At 33.6% G+C, this 13,714-nt stretch overlaps 4 protein-coding genes across 6 annotated transcripts; 2 read left to right on the forward strand and 2 right to left on the reverse strand.

The window, feature by feature from the left end:
- Positions 1–23: 23 nt before the first annotated feature.
- Positions 24–1,713, reverse strand: LOC124430853 (LDLR chaperone boca). The gene is made up of 5 exons (XM_046977996.1): positions 1,577–1,713; positions 1,267–1,476; positions 1,025–1,099; positions 774–934; positions 24–702 (listed from the first exon to the last, which is right to left on the reverse strand). The coding sequence occupies exons 2-5, from the start codon at positions 1,417–1,419 to the stop codon at positions 510–512; spliced, it is 582 nt and encodes a 193-aa protein (XP_046833952.1). The 5' UTR covers positions 1,420–1,476; positions 1,577–1,713; the 3' UTR covers positions 24–509.
- Positions 1,560–9,146, forward strand: LOC124430837 (tetratricopeptide repeat protein 21B-like). 3 transcript variants are annotated; one of them, XM_046977954.1, is made up of 7 exons: positions 1,966–2,069; positions 2,456–4,725; positions 4,811–5,127; positions 5,239–5,573; positions 5,674–5,881; positions 5,967–6,280; positions 6,353–9,146. In XM_046977954.1, the coding sequence occupies exons 2-7, from the start codon at positions 2,600–2,602 to the stop codon at positions 6,983–6,985; spliced, it is 3,933 nt and encodes a 1,310-aa protein (XP_046833910.1). In that variant the 5' UTR covers positions 1,966–2,069; positions 2,456–2,599; the 3' UTR covers positions 6,986–9,146. The 3 variants fall into 3 exon arrangements, with proteins under 3 accessions (XP_046833909.1, XP_046833910.1, XP_046833908.1); XM_046977953.1 differs by lacking the exon at positions 1,966–2,069 and adding an exon at positions 1,560–1,668 and having other exon boundaries at positions 4,811–5,573; XM_046977952.1 differs by having other exon boundaries at positions 4,811–5,573.
- LOC124430755 (malate dehydrogenase, cytoplasmic-like) lies at positions 7,256–8,798 on the forward strand. The gene is made up of 6 exons (XM_046977752.1): positions 7,256–7,517; positions 7,716–7,861; positions 7,922–7,938; positions 8,247–8,319; positions 8,407–8,613; positions 8,694–8,798. The coding sequence occupies exons 1-6, from the start codon at positions 7,256–7,258 to the stop codon at positions 8,796–8,798; spliced, it is 810 nt and encodes a 269-aa protein (XP_046833708.1).
- On the reverse strand, positions 8,609–12,306 carry LOC124430842 (proton-associated sugar transporter A). The gene is made up of 9 exons (XM_046977973.1): positions 11,759–12,306; positions 11,371–11,633; positions 10,945–11,199; positions 10,616–10,866; positions 10,442–10,546; positions 10,093–10,383; positions 9,786–9,916; positions 9,536–9,710; positions 8,609–9,453 (listed from the first exon to the last, which is right to left on the reverse strand). The coding sequence occupies exons 1-9, from the start codon at positions 11,956–11,958 to the stop codon at positions 9,223–9,225; spliced, it is 1,902 nt and encodes a 633-aa protein (XP_046833929.1). The 5' UTR covers positions 11,959–12,306; the 3' UTR covers positions 8,609–9,222.
- Between the last annotated feature and the right edge of the window lie 1,408 nt (positions 12,307–13,714).

A 13,714-nucleotide genomic window follows, 5' to 3' on the forward strand; every position in this document is an offset into this window, starting at 1 on the left:
AATGATTTAAATAACATAATTAATTTCTTTTGCTTATAACAAATTTTAATTATAGAATTGCCATGACATATATATTCTTCCAATTTCCTCCGATATATTCATCTTCATGATCTCTATTTTGTAGGTAGAATCGAATAAAAATTGATTGTACATTCGATAAACAATTGATTTCCTAAAGCGTTCTTCTTTCTTTCACTCTTCCTTGAAATAGCTTTATGATACGTCTACAATTGATTCGTTCAATTTACATTATAAATATTGTAACTTGTAATTTAAAAAAATCATTGATATATCCCTTTTGATTTATTTTCCATATGTCATCATTACAGGACATTCCAATGAGATGTAATTTCTCCCAAAAATTAACCTTTCTTGTCATCAAAAGTAACATACAAATATTAAAGTTATAAAAATATATTAATCAAAATAATTCGTGTATTTTTATTAGAAAAGAAAAAAAAGAATCATGCTTTTTAGTTGATATTGTCTGAAATTATTTTGTTAATATTTTACAATTCTGATTTGTTTGGTCTATGGTTTTTTATTTCCTTGTCTTTATTTTTTTTCTTATCCCTATAGTACGTTTGTCCTTCGAGCATTACATGAGACAGCTCTGGTTGTTCTAATAAATAATTCTTGGCATCAACAGCTTGAGATCCTTCCCGGAATAAGAAGACTGATCGCTTAAGATCAATTGGATATCTATAGTAATTATGAAAGTTATATAATATCTTGTAAATAAGTTATCATATCTGTTTACAAATATAGATTACCTTTCTGCTATGATATGATTGTTTTGTAGACTACTCTGCCAAATGCGCATTACAATTTCTGCTTGATCTTGTGAAATATCTTCCATTACATCCACAAACATCATAACACCTTTACCTTTTTTCGTCATTTTGAGCACATTATCAGGATTGGAGACATCTATCTAATGAATAAAGAAAATATCTGATATTCAGTTTTGTATGATTCTCGTTAAGAAAAAGAAACAAAAAAACTGTAATATTAATTCTGGTACCTGCGATAAATCTATTTTTGGACTTGGTCTAAGATATTCGGGGAGTTCGTCTGGTGGCAAAGGTTCTTCATTTTCCTATAATATTACGATAATATATGAGACAATGTAAGAGCCAATATTTATTACATTTAATTAAAGTTAAAAATATATTTATTGCTTATTGACAAAAAAAAAAAAAAGAAAAAAAAAAAAAAAAAAAAAAAGGAATGCCAAAGACTTCGTATTATTAGTTGTTATCACACCTCCCATTGATCCAATAAATGTTCCAAATCTGCATCTGTCATATCTCTTATATCTTTATCACGCCATGATTTCTTTTTATTCTCATTCGAATCATTTGCATTTGATATAGCTAAGATTACTAATATACTGCAGAGGAAGACGTTCATCTTCATATTGATTTAATTTCTCCAAATTAAAATTTCCTATTATTTCTGAGATTATATTGTTTCCTACAAATAAATATAAAAGTATTGTTTAACTTTGATCAAAGTAATAACTTTCATTAACTTTATCCTTTTTAATTGTAGAAACAACGATTTGTTGATTTACCAGATAGAAAATACAAAGCTGGCATTCCAACTGATTTCGGCCATTGTGTCGGCCGAACTGTCATTGGTTATGTAAAATATTTCACTTAGAAGGTAAACGCAGTATTATCATTTAATCATTTATTAAATTTAATTGAAAGTTTAAAATAAAAAGTACCGAAAATATATTTATTTTTTAAAATAATATTTTACGCGAAATCCATAACCACGAGGGAAAGTCCAAAAATGTTGCACTTTCTGTTAGGTATCCATGTTTAAAAATTATTTTACCAATGACTATTCCTCTCATTTTCCCGCGATTATAAATTAAATGTGAATTCTAATACGGAACCAATATATCCCGAATAAAATTGTTAAATATGTAGTTTGTGCGAATCATAAATACGTAAAAGTGTGATTTCTAAATGTAACAAATATAACTAGAAGAATGCATAATAAGATCTATAACAATATGTTTTTATTTACGGTTGCTAAGTAACTGCTTTGTATATAAGGTAATATTAGTAATGCATATATTAATTAATTTTGATTGTTTTATTAATCGTGCAACGAGTTTAGATATATATTAATGATCCATGAATGTGCATATGCGTGCATTAACCTTAGACAATATATATATATATATATATATATATATATATATATATATGTATATATGTATATATGTATATATGTATATATGTATATATGTATATATATATATATATATATATATATATATATATATATATAGTATTTTCATTTCAGCTTATGTCAAAGTACCCAGGGTTTGTAGGGAAGATAGATCGATTAATAATCTACATTCATGTAGCAGTATGTTACAAACAATTGCATGTAATTTAAATGTAAATTTACAAAGGCTTGTATTTTTATTTCTTAGCAAGGATTATATCGCAACGCGTACTTGAGATATAACAATTTGCTTATATATGGTAAAAGAAAAGGGATAGAAAGAAGCTTACCAAAAAGTTGTGTACAAGTGAATTCATTTCACGAATCAAAGATCGTAGAATCATTAAGAATCATGGAAGAGCAAGAATATATAACATGGATCGAGTGGATGTGCCATCAATTTTATTATAACGAAATGCTTAATCATGTCAAAGAGGCATGTGACGCTTATCCAACGAGTGATCATCTGAAACTCTTACTTAGTCTTACCTATTTATTAAATGGAAGGATACACGATGCTATTAAAGAAAGTGGCAGTTTAATGAATAACACAGAAGTTTCATTACCAGGATTGCTTATACAGAGTTTTGCACACAAAGTGAGCACAAATGGAGACAAATCGGCGATAATGCAAATCGATGTAAAAATCAGAGAAGAACGAAGAAAAGCATCAGCTACCGCACTATCATTGTCCGCTTTGATATTACTTTTGTACAAAAAGATTGATAAAGCTAAAGACTATGCTGATAGAGCATATAAAGTTAATCCTGTTGATACAAATGTCTTATTGGCAAAAGGTTGGGTGGAATTGTATGTAAAGGAGGATAATCATACAAAGATGGACTATTTTGATATAGTTTTAAAAACACATAGTAGGCATTTCAATGCTCTCATGGGTACCGCGAGATATAAACAATATTGCGGAGACCATACAGGAGCAATATCTATATTGAATTCATTAATAGTACATTATCCGAAATTAAGCTTTCCACTGGTAGAAAAATTGGCTAATCAATTAGCTATGAAAGATTGGGAACAAGTACTTGAAACGGCTAATAGAATATTAACAATAGATCCTAATAATTTAGATGCAATAAAAGCTCATTGCGTCGTTGCCCTTTGCAAAGACGGAGAGTACAATGAAAGTTTAAAACACTTACAATTATTTTTGAGAAATTTAATTCTTGTAGAAGCTAAGAATATTGATCTTTTGGTCAGAAACATAAAGTTATTTTCATCCATAGGATGTAGAAATGAGAATATATTGATGGAATTGTGTAAGGTAACTGAAAAAATGTTACAACAGAATTCTAATTGCGGAGAATTAATGGTTGAACTTGGGAATCTCTATGTTTTATTGGGAAAAACAAAAGAGGCCGAACATTGGTATAGGAATAATGCACGTATAGAGGAGTCATCGTTCCCAGCTTTAATAGGTTTGGCACATTGTCAATTATTAGATAATTCTGCAAACGCACGAGTTTTAGCTAGACAACAAATTGATTTTTTAATGGAGATTCAATCGACTTCGGTCAGTCCTAAATTATTGTTCATGTCGTCGATACTTTGCGAGGATGATAAAAGGAAAGGACTTGAGTATTTAAACATGGCAGCTAAAGTTTTATTAAAGGATTGTGAATACATCTCTTATGGATATGAATACTTGACGAATTTAAATCCTGATTTATGCATGGAAATAGGAAAGGAACGTTTAACATATTCTGTTCACGATACATCATCCATGGATGAAGGAAGCTCTGAGGGCAAAAAAGAACCTCTTTTAGACTTATTAGAAAAACTTGCAGAAGCATGTCCTGGTTTAACCAATGTATTATTAATATTAAGTAAAATCGAAATGCAAAGTGGAAAACTGGAGAAAGCTCAAACTATTTTAAGAAAACTTTTGGACTCCGTCGATTCTACCAATGCGCAGGGACATTTATTAATGGCACAAATTTTGGCATATCAAGGTCATTATCAATTAGCTCTACAAAGCTTAGAAGTTGGCCTGAGTTACAATTTTAAAGTTAGAGATGATCCGATTTATCACGTGGTTAACGGGATTATACAAAAAGAGAATGGAGATTTTGAAAATTGTATAAAAAGCTTTGAATTGGCCATGCTATGTGCAGGCTTGAAGCGAAATAAAAATATTACAGAAGTTAATCAAATTTCTATGCAAGATAAAGCAATGTTGTATCTTGAATTAATCTCTGCTTACAGTAAAATGAAACAATTTAGCGAAGCATTAGCACTGATGGAAGACGCGATAATAGTACTTCAAGGTACTGGAGAGGAAAGCAAGGCCACAATAGGATACGCGGACTTGTACTTGGAAATGGGAGAATTGGAAAAAGCAATAGAACATTTAGCAAAGGTAAAGCCAGATGAGCCTTATTATGTACAAGCTCATACGAAATTGGCTCAAATACATTTAAAGTACAAAAGAGACAGGCAAGCCTTTGCAAAATGTTTCAGGTACGGTTTTATAATTATTTTAATAATATTCTAATTTAACGGATTCATATTTTTCTACGCTCTCATATGTATCAATTTCGTATAGAGAATTAGTAGAGAACTGTCCTGGTCCTAATACATATAGTATGCTTGGCGATGCATACATTTCTATACAAGAACCAGAAAGAGCCATCGAAGCCTACGAGCAAGCATTGAATCAAAATCCAAAAGACAAGGCAATAATAGCAAATAAAATGGGAAAGGCGTTGATAAAAACTCATCAATATATGGAGGCTATTAGTTATTACAAGGATATGATAAAAGAAGCAGAATGTAAAGATTTAAAATTGGATCTTGCAAAATTGTTTATTAAAATGAAACAATACGACAGGGCTGAAGCTACTTTGTTGGAGGAATTGAGAATTAAGTATATTTGGTTATTAATTTTAATAACGAAACAACGACAACAACAACACGACAACAACACGACAACAACGGAGATAATTATTACAATTCAAAACAATTCTTTTTTAGATGCTCGATTTGAATCCGATCTGGAAAGTTTAGAAAGTCGAGGACAACAATTGCTCTTACTTGCGAAAGTCCGTGAGAAAGCTGGTAATATACAAGCAGCACTCTCTGTGCTGAAAGAAGCTAAAGAAAGTCAAACGAGGTATATACAACGTCTTACCATGGGTTCGAGCGCAATTGAACAAAAGCATGTAGTAGCGGACATATGCGTGACGATGGCAGACCATGCATCTTCTATAAGAGATTACGATCAAGCGGTATTATATTATAAAGAAGCTTTGAGTTATAAACCAGCCGATATTAAAGCATTATTATCATTGGCAAAGTTATACATGCAGGTAATCGTATAATCTTAATAATAATGGTAAATATCCATTGTATTTTGTGTGAAAAATCCTAACTTGACAATAGAGTACTTAAGAGTATTACAATTTCTAGATAAACAACTTGGACAAATGTGCTCAAACGTGTACTACTCTTTTAAAGGCTGATCCAAATAACGTGGCTGCATCTGTTATGATGGCTGATCTTGCATTTAGGAAAGTTGATTTTGAAACTGCAGCATTTCATTTTCGTCAATTATTATTACAAAAACCAATGTATTGGACAGCATTAGCTAGACTGATAGAAGTTTCACGCAGGACAGGTTATATTATTTTACATTGATTATTTAATTGAATGAAATGTTATATTTGTGATCATTTTTCGAATGCCCTTATGAATCCTTTCAGGAAATATGGATGATTTATATGAATGGCTCAGTCAAGCGCAAACGGCAATGGAATCTAACAATATGGAGGCTGGTTTTTACTATTGCACTGGCTTATTGGACTGGCGAATGGGAAGATTAAATTCGGCTCTTAGAAATTTCAATTATGCGAGGCGTGATCCTGAATGGGGTCAACAAGCTATTTATAATATGATAGAAATTTGCTTGGATCCTGATGACGATTCTTCATTGTCCAATGAAGCTTTCAATGACGAAGATACGGAATATCAAGATTCAAGAACAATGGCCCTGAAAACTGCTTATCGTTTATTACAGGTATATTATTACAAGGAGGGATACGCACTATATTAAGGTGGAAATTTATATTCTTAAAAATCGCTTTATCAGGAATTAAATCCAAGGGGTAGTCAACATGAGATGTTGACGCATCGGCTTCTCGGCAACTTCTTTCTTCTTGCTACGAAACAAAAATCAAACATCGAAAAAGCTTTGCAGGATTGTACAAATTTGGCCAGTCAAGAAGCACTCAGAGATCACGTCGGACCAGCCTTAGGGATGGCAACGGCGCACATCTTGTTAAAACAAACGCCTCGCGCCCGAAATCATCTTAAGCGTGTTAGCAAAAACGTTTGGACCTTCGAGGATGCCGAATATTTGGAACGATGTTGGTTGCTATTGGCAGATATTTATGTTCAATCGAGCAAGTATGATCTAGCAAATGAGCTACTTAAACGCGTTTTACAACATAATGCAACATGCGTGAGAGCTCACGAATTGTCCGGTTATATCGCTGAGAAAGAACAAAATTATCGGGAAGCTTCTCTGCGATATGCGCAAGCATGGAAATTCGGTGGTAAATCTAAATTATCAATTGGCTACAAATTAGCTTATTGTTCCTTCAAGGGAAAATCTTATGCGGATGCCATAGAAGCTTGCAACGAAGTATTGAGACAAAATTCTGACTATCCTCGCATTAGGAAAGATGTTTTGGAAAAAGCTATTAACAATCTTCGCACTTAATAAGGAACAATTCAGTAAATTATATATTTAAAAATATCAAACTACTTGTTTTGTTCCACGAACAAATCAAAATTATGACGGGGAAATAAAAAAGAAATATTCAATTTTACGTTTCTCTTTTTTTTCTCTTGAGAAGAATGCCAAGCAACAACGCAAGTTCAAAGAAGCAGTAGCGTTAAAAGTATCTCGTCGCTACCATTTGTTTTCGTCGAATCTACTAATGTACAAAACGCATACGTTCAAGTCGCTTCAGACGGAAGAAGAACTGTCATGGATGTCTTAGTCAACGACGTGGACGACGATGAAAATATTGTCTTTGACGATTCGTCTGATGATCGCAATGTCTTACGAATTGTGGTTACCGAAGCTAGCACAGAAATCGCTCACGCTCTAATGTATCGAATTCTTTCTAACAACGTATTTGAAAAGGATCAACTCATTTATTTAGTTGTTTACGAAACATTTGAGAAAGCATTATTTTTAGAAAGTATTGCAATAGAGCTTACGGAATTCAGTCCGGCTCAGCTCTATGGTCAGTCAGCCTTTAGAGAACTTTTTATTGCCCAAGTTCTATGTACATGTGTATATATGTATATATGTATATATGTATATATATATATATATATATATATATATATATATATATATATATATATATATACATATGCATATACATGTTTTTTCTTTTTTTAACGTTTTAAACGTTTTCCTCTTTCTTTGATGTACATAGGAATTATTTGTACGCATGAGCCGTCGATCGCTTTTAAAGATGCGGACATTGTATTTTGTATTGGATTAGCAAGAGGATATGAATTTATGAACGAAGAGTATGAAGATTTATTTTTCGAGGAGTGTGCCTTAATTGGAAAATTTCATGTACCGATAAATTTTCACTTAAATTCGTATAATTGTATCTGACGATAACTTTTATTTTAGGGTGAAACCTTAGAAAGGTATGCAAAGAGAGATGTAAAAGTAATTGTCCTCGAAAATATAACAGCTACTATTATTTCGCATTATGCGAAATCTATTCCTAAGAAGAACTTTACGTCCTTATCGAAATTAAACGTGAAAATGTGCGCGGCTCATGTTAGCTTTCTATATATTTCATAATCAGTAGTATGTAATTATTTTTGAATAACAAGCAAGAGATATTTTATTGGAACTTCTAGATAGCAGCGCGAACTGGTTGTCGGGTCGATCAAATTAAAAATATTATCTTATGGGGTACCGATAATAAAAGTACGTTTCCCGATTGTAGGTACATGTCTTTTGAAAAAGATGTTATTATTAATGACTGTTTACGTGCATGGCTAAAAGTAGATTTACCAAGGGTATGGTTAAATCATCGATAATTTACCATCGGAATACATACAATTGTTAGAATATTTGATATGTGAATATTGGATATTCTTAATTAGATACTGGAAAATATATCGAATAGATCTTGGTATATCAGATCACTCGCATATGCACTTGCAGAACATTGCAAATTATTGTGGTATGGGACAGAACAAGATGAATGGACTTGCATGGGTGTATACTCTGATGGTTCATACGGTGTTCACGAGGGAATATTTTTCTCCTATCCAGTACATTGCAATAACAAAGAATACGAGATCATTCAAGTATCAGATATTTTTATTATCCATATATATCAGAGAAATTTCAATATTATTTTACTGATAATTTTTGTTTTATATACAAGGGTCTGCTAGATAACAATTCATACGTCCAGCGACAAATAGAGAAAATAAGTGAGTTCCTGTTGTTGAAGATTCGTGCTGCGTTTCGAATTTGCAATTCGAAGTAAAACATCGATTTACCTCGATGATAAGATATATCCTGTTTATTCATTCCTATGAGCTTACATATAAATGCTGGAACACTTCATTTTACTTTTTTCTCTAATACAATTATCCGATTAATGATCCTATAGTATATATATATATATATATAATAATGTGTTTTCTATATAATTAATTCAATTCACAATAGTTTCGAAATAGTTTCAATTTTCAAAACTGACCGAAGATCGTTTGTGCTATGCCGTTATACGTACGACAAATGTAAATTTTACGACATTGTATGAATGCTTTCACGCGCACGAAATATTTCTGGTCATGAAATATGTCAGCGAATATACTTACTTTCAGCTAAATGCTCATTTATTTATTGGTCCTTTGAATTTGGTACCGGTCGCGCACCGACTGCACCATCTTTATTTGATTTTATTTTTAAAGATCCAGGTACATTATTTGCGTGGCCGAGATAGCCCCAAAGGCCGCCAAAGCGCTTGCTACGCAAACCACTGCCGTCGTTGTCCCAGACACGCTAACTATAGTTCCAAGACAGCAAGAAAGGAAAAACTGCGCTAAGAAGACCATTGAAGAAACGATGGCGACGTCAGTACCAAGACCACGAACGCCGGCACTTTGAATAGCTTCTCCTTCGACCGTAATTTCGAACTACAAAGGAGATGTTAGAACACTTGCATTTTCTTTTCTTCTCTTCTCTTTTTGTCTTCATTAAAAAGTATACCATACTCACCGTCGACGAAGCATGGTAATGAGCAACTAATAAATAAGGCATGGTAAATAAAGTGGAGTACATAACACCAGCCGTCCAAGAGAATATTATCACGCCAGCAGGATGTTTTATGATAGCCATCAACATCATTCCACTACTGTAAAACAGCAGGCCACAAATGTACACTTTGCGAGCTCTGGAAAGAAATGCAACGAATCACCATTGCTGGATTGGTTCGGGTCGTGAGCGGAGCTGAAATTGTTTTACTAACTTGTAACGTTTTATTAGCTTCTCGATGATCAACGAGTAACACGAGCAGGATAAAGAATACATGGACATTCCCCAACATCCAAAACGAACACCTCTTTCATATAATTCTCGTTCTTTCGTGCCATCAGGAGCCTATAAATAAATCGTCGATTTAACGGTTGCGAATATTTTATAAAATATATTAACAAAATCATTATAATCGAACAGATCTAATTTTCTGATAGATCATTCTGATAGATCACTTTACATCTCTCTTACGCGAATTGGTGGATAATAAATTACCGGTAATAAATAATGAAATTCTTAACCTGAGGATTACCGCCGTAAACAGCTTCGCCAACGAAGTCAGTGAAATATAGAGAATAGCATACATGTGCCATCCAACAGAATAGGTTGGTCAAACAAACCATTCGAAGACTATGAGGCATATAAACGATAGACATAAGGTATTCTCTCAAGGTAACTTTCGGATCATGCTCTACATCAATCATTTCATATTTCGTTTGACTCGTATCTTGAATGGGCATATCGGGTATCATCGGTACCTCGCCTGGTCTTTTCATGGATTCTTGCACTGGAAGTGGCTTTAACGCGAATTCCTGGAAAATATGCGAAAAGTGAAAATTGTAGAGAAAAGAAGGTAATGGTATCACTCACGTCGTTTTTCGTCATACACGCATCTTGCTCGTTATCAATTGCACCATACGAAGTACATTCTTCACCAGTTATTTTATCGTACTCATTTCCTTTGGATTCTTCGGTCTAGAAAATGTTTACAAAGTTTAGTTTGAATCGAGATCGAGGTCGAGATCGAATAAATTTTTACGATACCTTTTCTTCTTGAATTTGCTGATATTGGTCCCTTTCGAGTACTTCCAAAGGAATCTCTTTAAAACTCGTAATGGTAAAAGCCACGCATATTATGAAAATGATAGTGATTAATGTGAAAGTAGCATGAAGGTGTCCTCCTAACATTATCCCAATCGCCGTAGCATCCCAATTGATACCACCTAATCCGTATCCCATGAAACCACCAAGTCCTGCCATTATGGTGAATGTACTCAATCCTCTGGCATGATCCTCTATTCATCCATATAGATTTTAATGATTGACTATGCCATATGTAAATATTACCAATGAATTCAATCTTATCATTTTACCAGGGATAGTAACATCAAGAAGATAAGCTCTGGCTGGACTTTGACAAGCGTCGGCATCGAAATCAAGAAGAACCGTGCCCAAGATAGTAAAAAATATACCCCAGGAATGTGAAGATGGTTTCAACGTCGGTACGTCATCATCCTTTGATGATTTCGCCGTCGTTCGATGACCTATTGGTATCGTATGATTGCTCCACGATGAAATGTCACCGAACGCATAACCCATGTTCTCGCCATTTGGCACCAAAATTAATCCTGACGTGTGATTCAAAATAAGATAATCATTATTAAAACCTTTGATTTTTGACAAATATTCCCAAGATATGAGACTCTCGGAAGTTAAACCGACATTATTCGACTCTTTGTAAATTTCATTATATGATCGGTTTAACTTTCGAGAAGGTCACATATAATTTGATCATTCACCTATCAGAACTCCAATCGCTAACAAAAGAATGAAGGGTCGTCTTCTACCATATTTTAATCTGCAACGATCGCTAACGCTACCCAAGATCGGTGTAACGAAGAAACCGACGAGAGGGCTCAGAGCCCAAACCAACGTCATGTGCTGATGATCCACACCGATTTTCAATAAAGTAGGCGAAACGAAAGCCGTCTCGGCGGCGTAAGAAAATTCGATTCCCATGACGGCTGCGGAAACCCGTACCAATTCGCGGCGTGTTTTCTTTCTATACATTTTTTTTCAATACAAATATTATATTTTCATTTTCTTTTCTTTCTCTTTTTTTTTCTTTTTTTCTTTTTTTTCTTTTTCTTTATCATAAAACGAACGATACATGATACACATATGTACCTGTAAATATGAGCATAGTCCTCCAAGGTTTTTTCCAATTTGGGAGGACCACGAAGATGATTCAGGACACCCGGTAGGCCTTGATCGAGAGGTACACTGCTTTTCCATTCTTTGAAGAGGTCCCATCTCTCCTTTACTTTATCACGAACGTCGTGAACTCTACCAGCGAAACCTTCGTATTCGTGCAATTTATCCACCATGGTTCACTGTTCAAACTCGACGACCACTTTTGATAATAACTCAATCGTGAGTTCGTCCTTTCATTATATCACGAAGGATGGAAAAACGAGCAAGTTTGTTCAAATATGCGCATCTCCTTTTGAATTTATTTAATTACGGATTATTAGATCCTTTGCTCGACTTGATTATACACGCCGCTAGAATTTGATTTTCAAACGTTACGAAAGCTTTCTCTTTCGCTTCTTTCTTCTGGCACGTACAAAACTTGCGTAACACACTGTCGAGAAGCGCCGCTCGACTGACATCACCGTAAACTTGCTACCGCGAAAGCTCCAGCGAAAGCTCACCTCTTCCTCTCCCTCTCCCTTAGCCTTACCCTTACCCTTACCCTCTCTCTCTCTCTCTCTCTCTCTCTCTCTCTCTCTCTCTCTCTCTCTCTCTCTCTCTCTCTCTCTCTCTCTCTCTCTCTCTCTCTCTCTGTGCTTAGAGTTCCAGCGTTCTCACCACCTTCCACCTTCACGATACAAATTCACCTTGCTCAGCTCTGAAATACAAGTTGAACTTTTAGTAACTGACGAAGTTAGCTTTATTCGTATGAATGTAAGCTTGTCTTTTCGAAAATTAACGGGAAACGGAACCGAAATCATTTACCAAAGATCCAAAGCATTTCTCTGCTAGAGAAAATTTTTAAGTACTTCCTATATGTCACTTTATTAATATGTATACATGTAATATATGTTTCTAGTTGATGCATTCCGTATACGTTTAGTTTATTACATATATGTTCATATTGTATTCTATATATGTTTATTGTATTATGTATAGATTGAGTGTATGGATGTTTAGTTATGTGTATTTAGAAAGCTATGTATATGAAGAAACGAGTTTCATTCGCAACCTTCGACGTTCGAAGGCTTTATTATAGGACGTAAATATAATTTCCTCCTCCGGAAATTATGTATTTGCATTTAGTTTGCTTGATGTTCTTTTCTGCAAGCTATTTTCATTCGTATGTTGATATATAGTAATAATTTTATCGGTGCTTGATGCTCGAACAACTTTTAAATATCCTTGTAATGTAATTTTTAATTCAAATACATATCTCTTTACGAAATGAATGAGAATAGTATTAATTTTAAATGCTATATTGCCTTTAAACGATATATCAGAATCCATAAAAATAGAGAGAGGAAGAGAGACTTATTCGATGATGTATTGAATCGATTCAACTATAGCAAGCTGTCAGTCGAAAGAAGTCTTACTAAGTAGGTCTTGTTGCGTAGTTGGCCTTGGCAAAAAGCTCCGTATTACAAGCCAGTTCGATATTTAAAGACAGCATCTTATTTCTTCTATATCTTTGACTTTAATTAGAATTTTCACGAAAGTATAAATAATCGATAAATCGTCCAAATAGCGATATTATTGGAATGACACAAGTACGAACTCCATTGTAACTGAACCATTAAATCAAATCTTGACGAACGTATAATATTTTTTATATGCGTATCGATTATTATTAAAAAGCTCAAATTATATGAAATTTCTTGCAAAATCTGTATCAATTTTCTTTCTACGCAAAGTGGCAGACTCTTACATTCTTTTTACATCATTCTTTGGGGAAAACTCGCTGTTTCGTTTTTATTTAAAATATGAAAGTAAATACTTTAGAAAAAAATTCTTCGAGAGGAATCCTTAAATTTAATACAGATAATTCTTCTATTTTACGGCGAATCCTTTGTGACTTGTTGTACATGAGTTGTTATATGCTCTGCTTTT

Source organism: Vespa crabro, chromosome 19 (genome assembly GCF_910589235.1).
Source record: "Vespa crabro chromosome 19, iyVesCrab1.2, whole genome shotgun sequence".
NCBI lineage: Eukaryota > Metazoa > Arthropoda > Insecta > Hymenoptera > Vespidae > Vespa > Vespa crabro.

Bases quoted from the DNA above. Each gene is read 5' to 3' on its own strand.
- LOC124430853 (XM_046977996.1), bottom strand. From the start codon at position 1,419: ATGAAGATGAACGTCTTCCTCTGCAGTATATTAGTAATCTTAGCTATA. The intron at 1,100-1,266 runs GTGTGATAACAA...GTAATATTATAG, and splicing joins ATTTATTGGATCAATGGGAG to GAAAATGAAGAACCTTTGCC. The intron at 935-1,024 runs GTACCAGAATTA...TTTATTCATTAG, and splicing joins CAAAAATAGATTTATCGCAG to ATAGATGTCTCCAATCCTGA.
- LOC124430837 (XM_046977953.1), top strand. From the start codon at position 2,600: ATGGAAGAGCAAGAATATATAACATGGATCGAGTGGATGTGCCATCAA. The intron at 5,574-5,673 runs GTAATCGTATAA...TACAATTTCTAG, and splicing joins TGGCAAAGTTATACATGCAG to ATAAACAACTTGGACAAATG. The intron at 6,281-6,352 runs GTATATTATTAC...TCGCTTTATCAG, and splicing joins CTGCTTATCGTTTATTACAG to GAATTAAATCCAAGGGGTAG.
- LOC124430755 (XM_046977752.1), top strand. From the start codon at position 7,256: ATGGATGTCTTAGTCAACGACGTGGACGACGATGAAAATATTGTCTTT. The intron at 8,320-8,406 runs GTATGGTTAAAT...ATTCTTAATTAG, and splicing joins TAAAAGTAGATTTACCAAGG to ATACTGGAAAATATATCGAA. The intron at 8,614-8,693 runs GTATCAGATATT...TTTATATACAAG, and splicing joins AAGAATACGAGATCATTCAA to GGTCTGCTAGATAACAATTC.
- LOC124430842 (XM_046977973.1), bottom strand. From the start codon at position 11,958: ATGGTGGATAAATTGCACGAATACGAAGGTTTCGCTGGTAGAGTTCAC. The intron at 11,634-11,758 runs GTACATATGTGT...AAAAATGTATAG, and splicing joins GACTATGCTCATATTTACAG to AAAGAAAACACGCCGCGAAT. The intron at 9,454-9,535 runs GTGAGTATGGTA...TCTCCTTTGTAG, and splicing joins ATTACCATGCTTCGTCGACG to TTCGAAATTACGGTCGAAGG.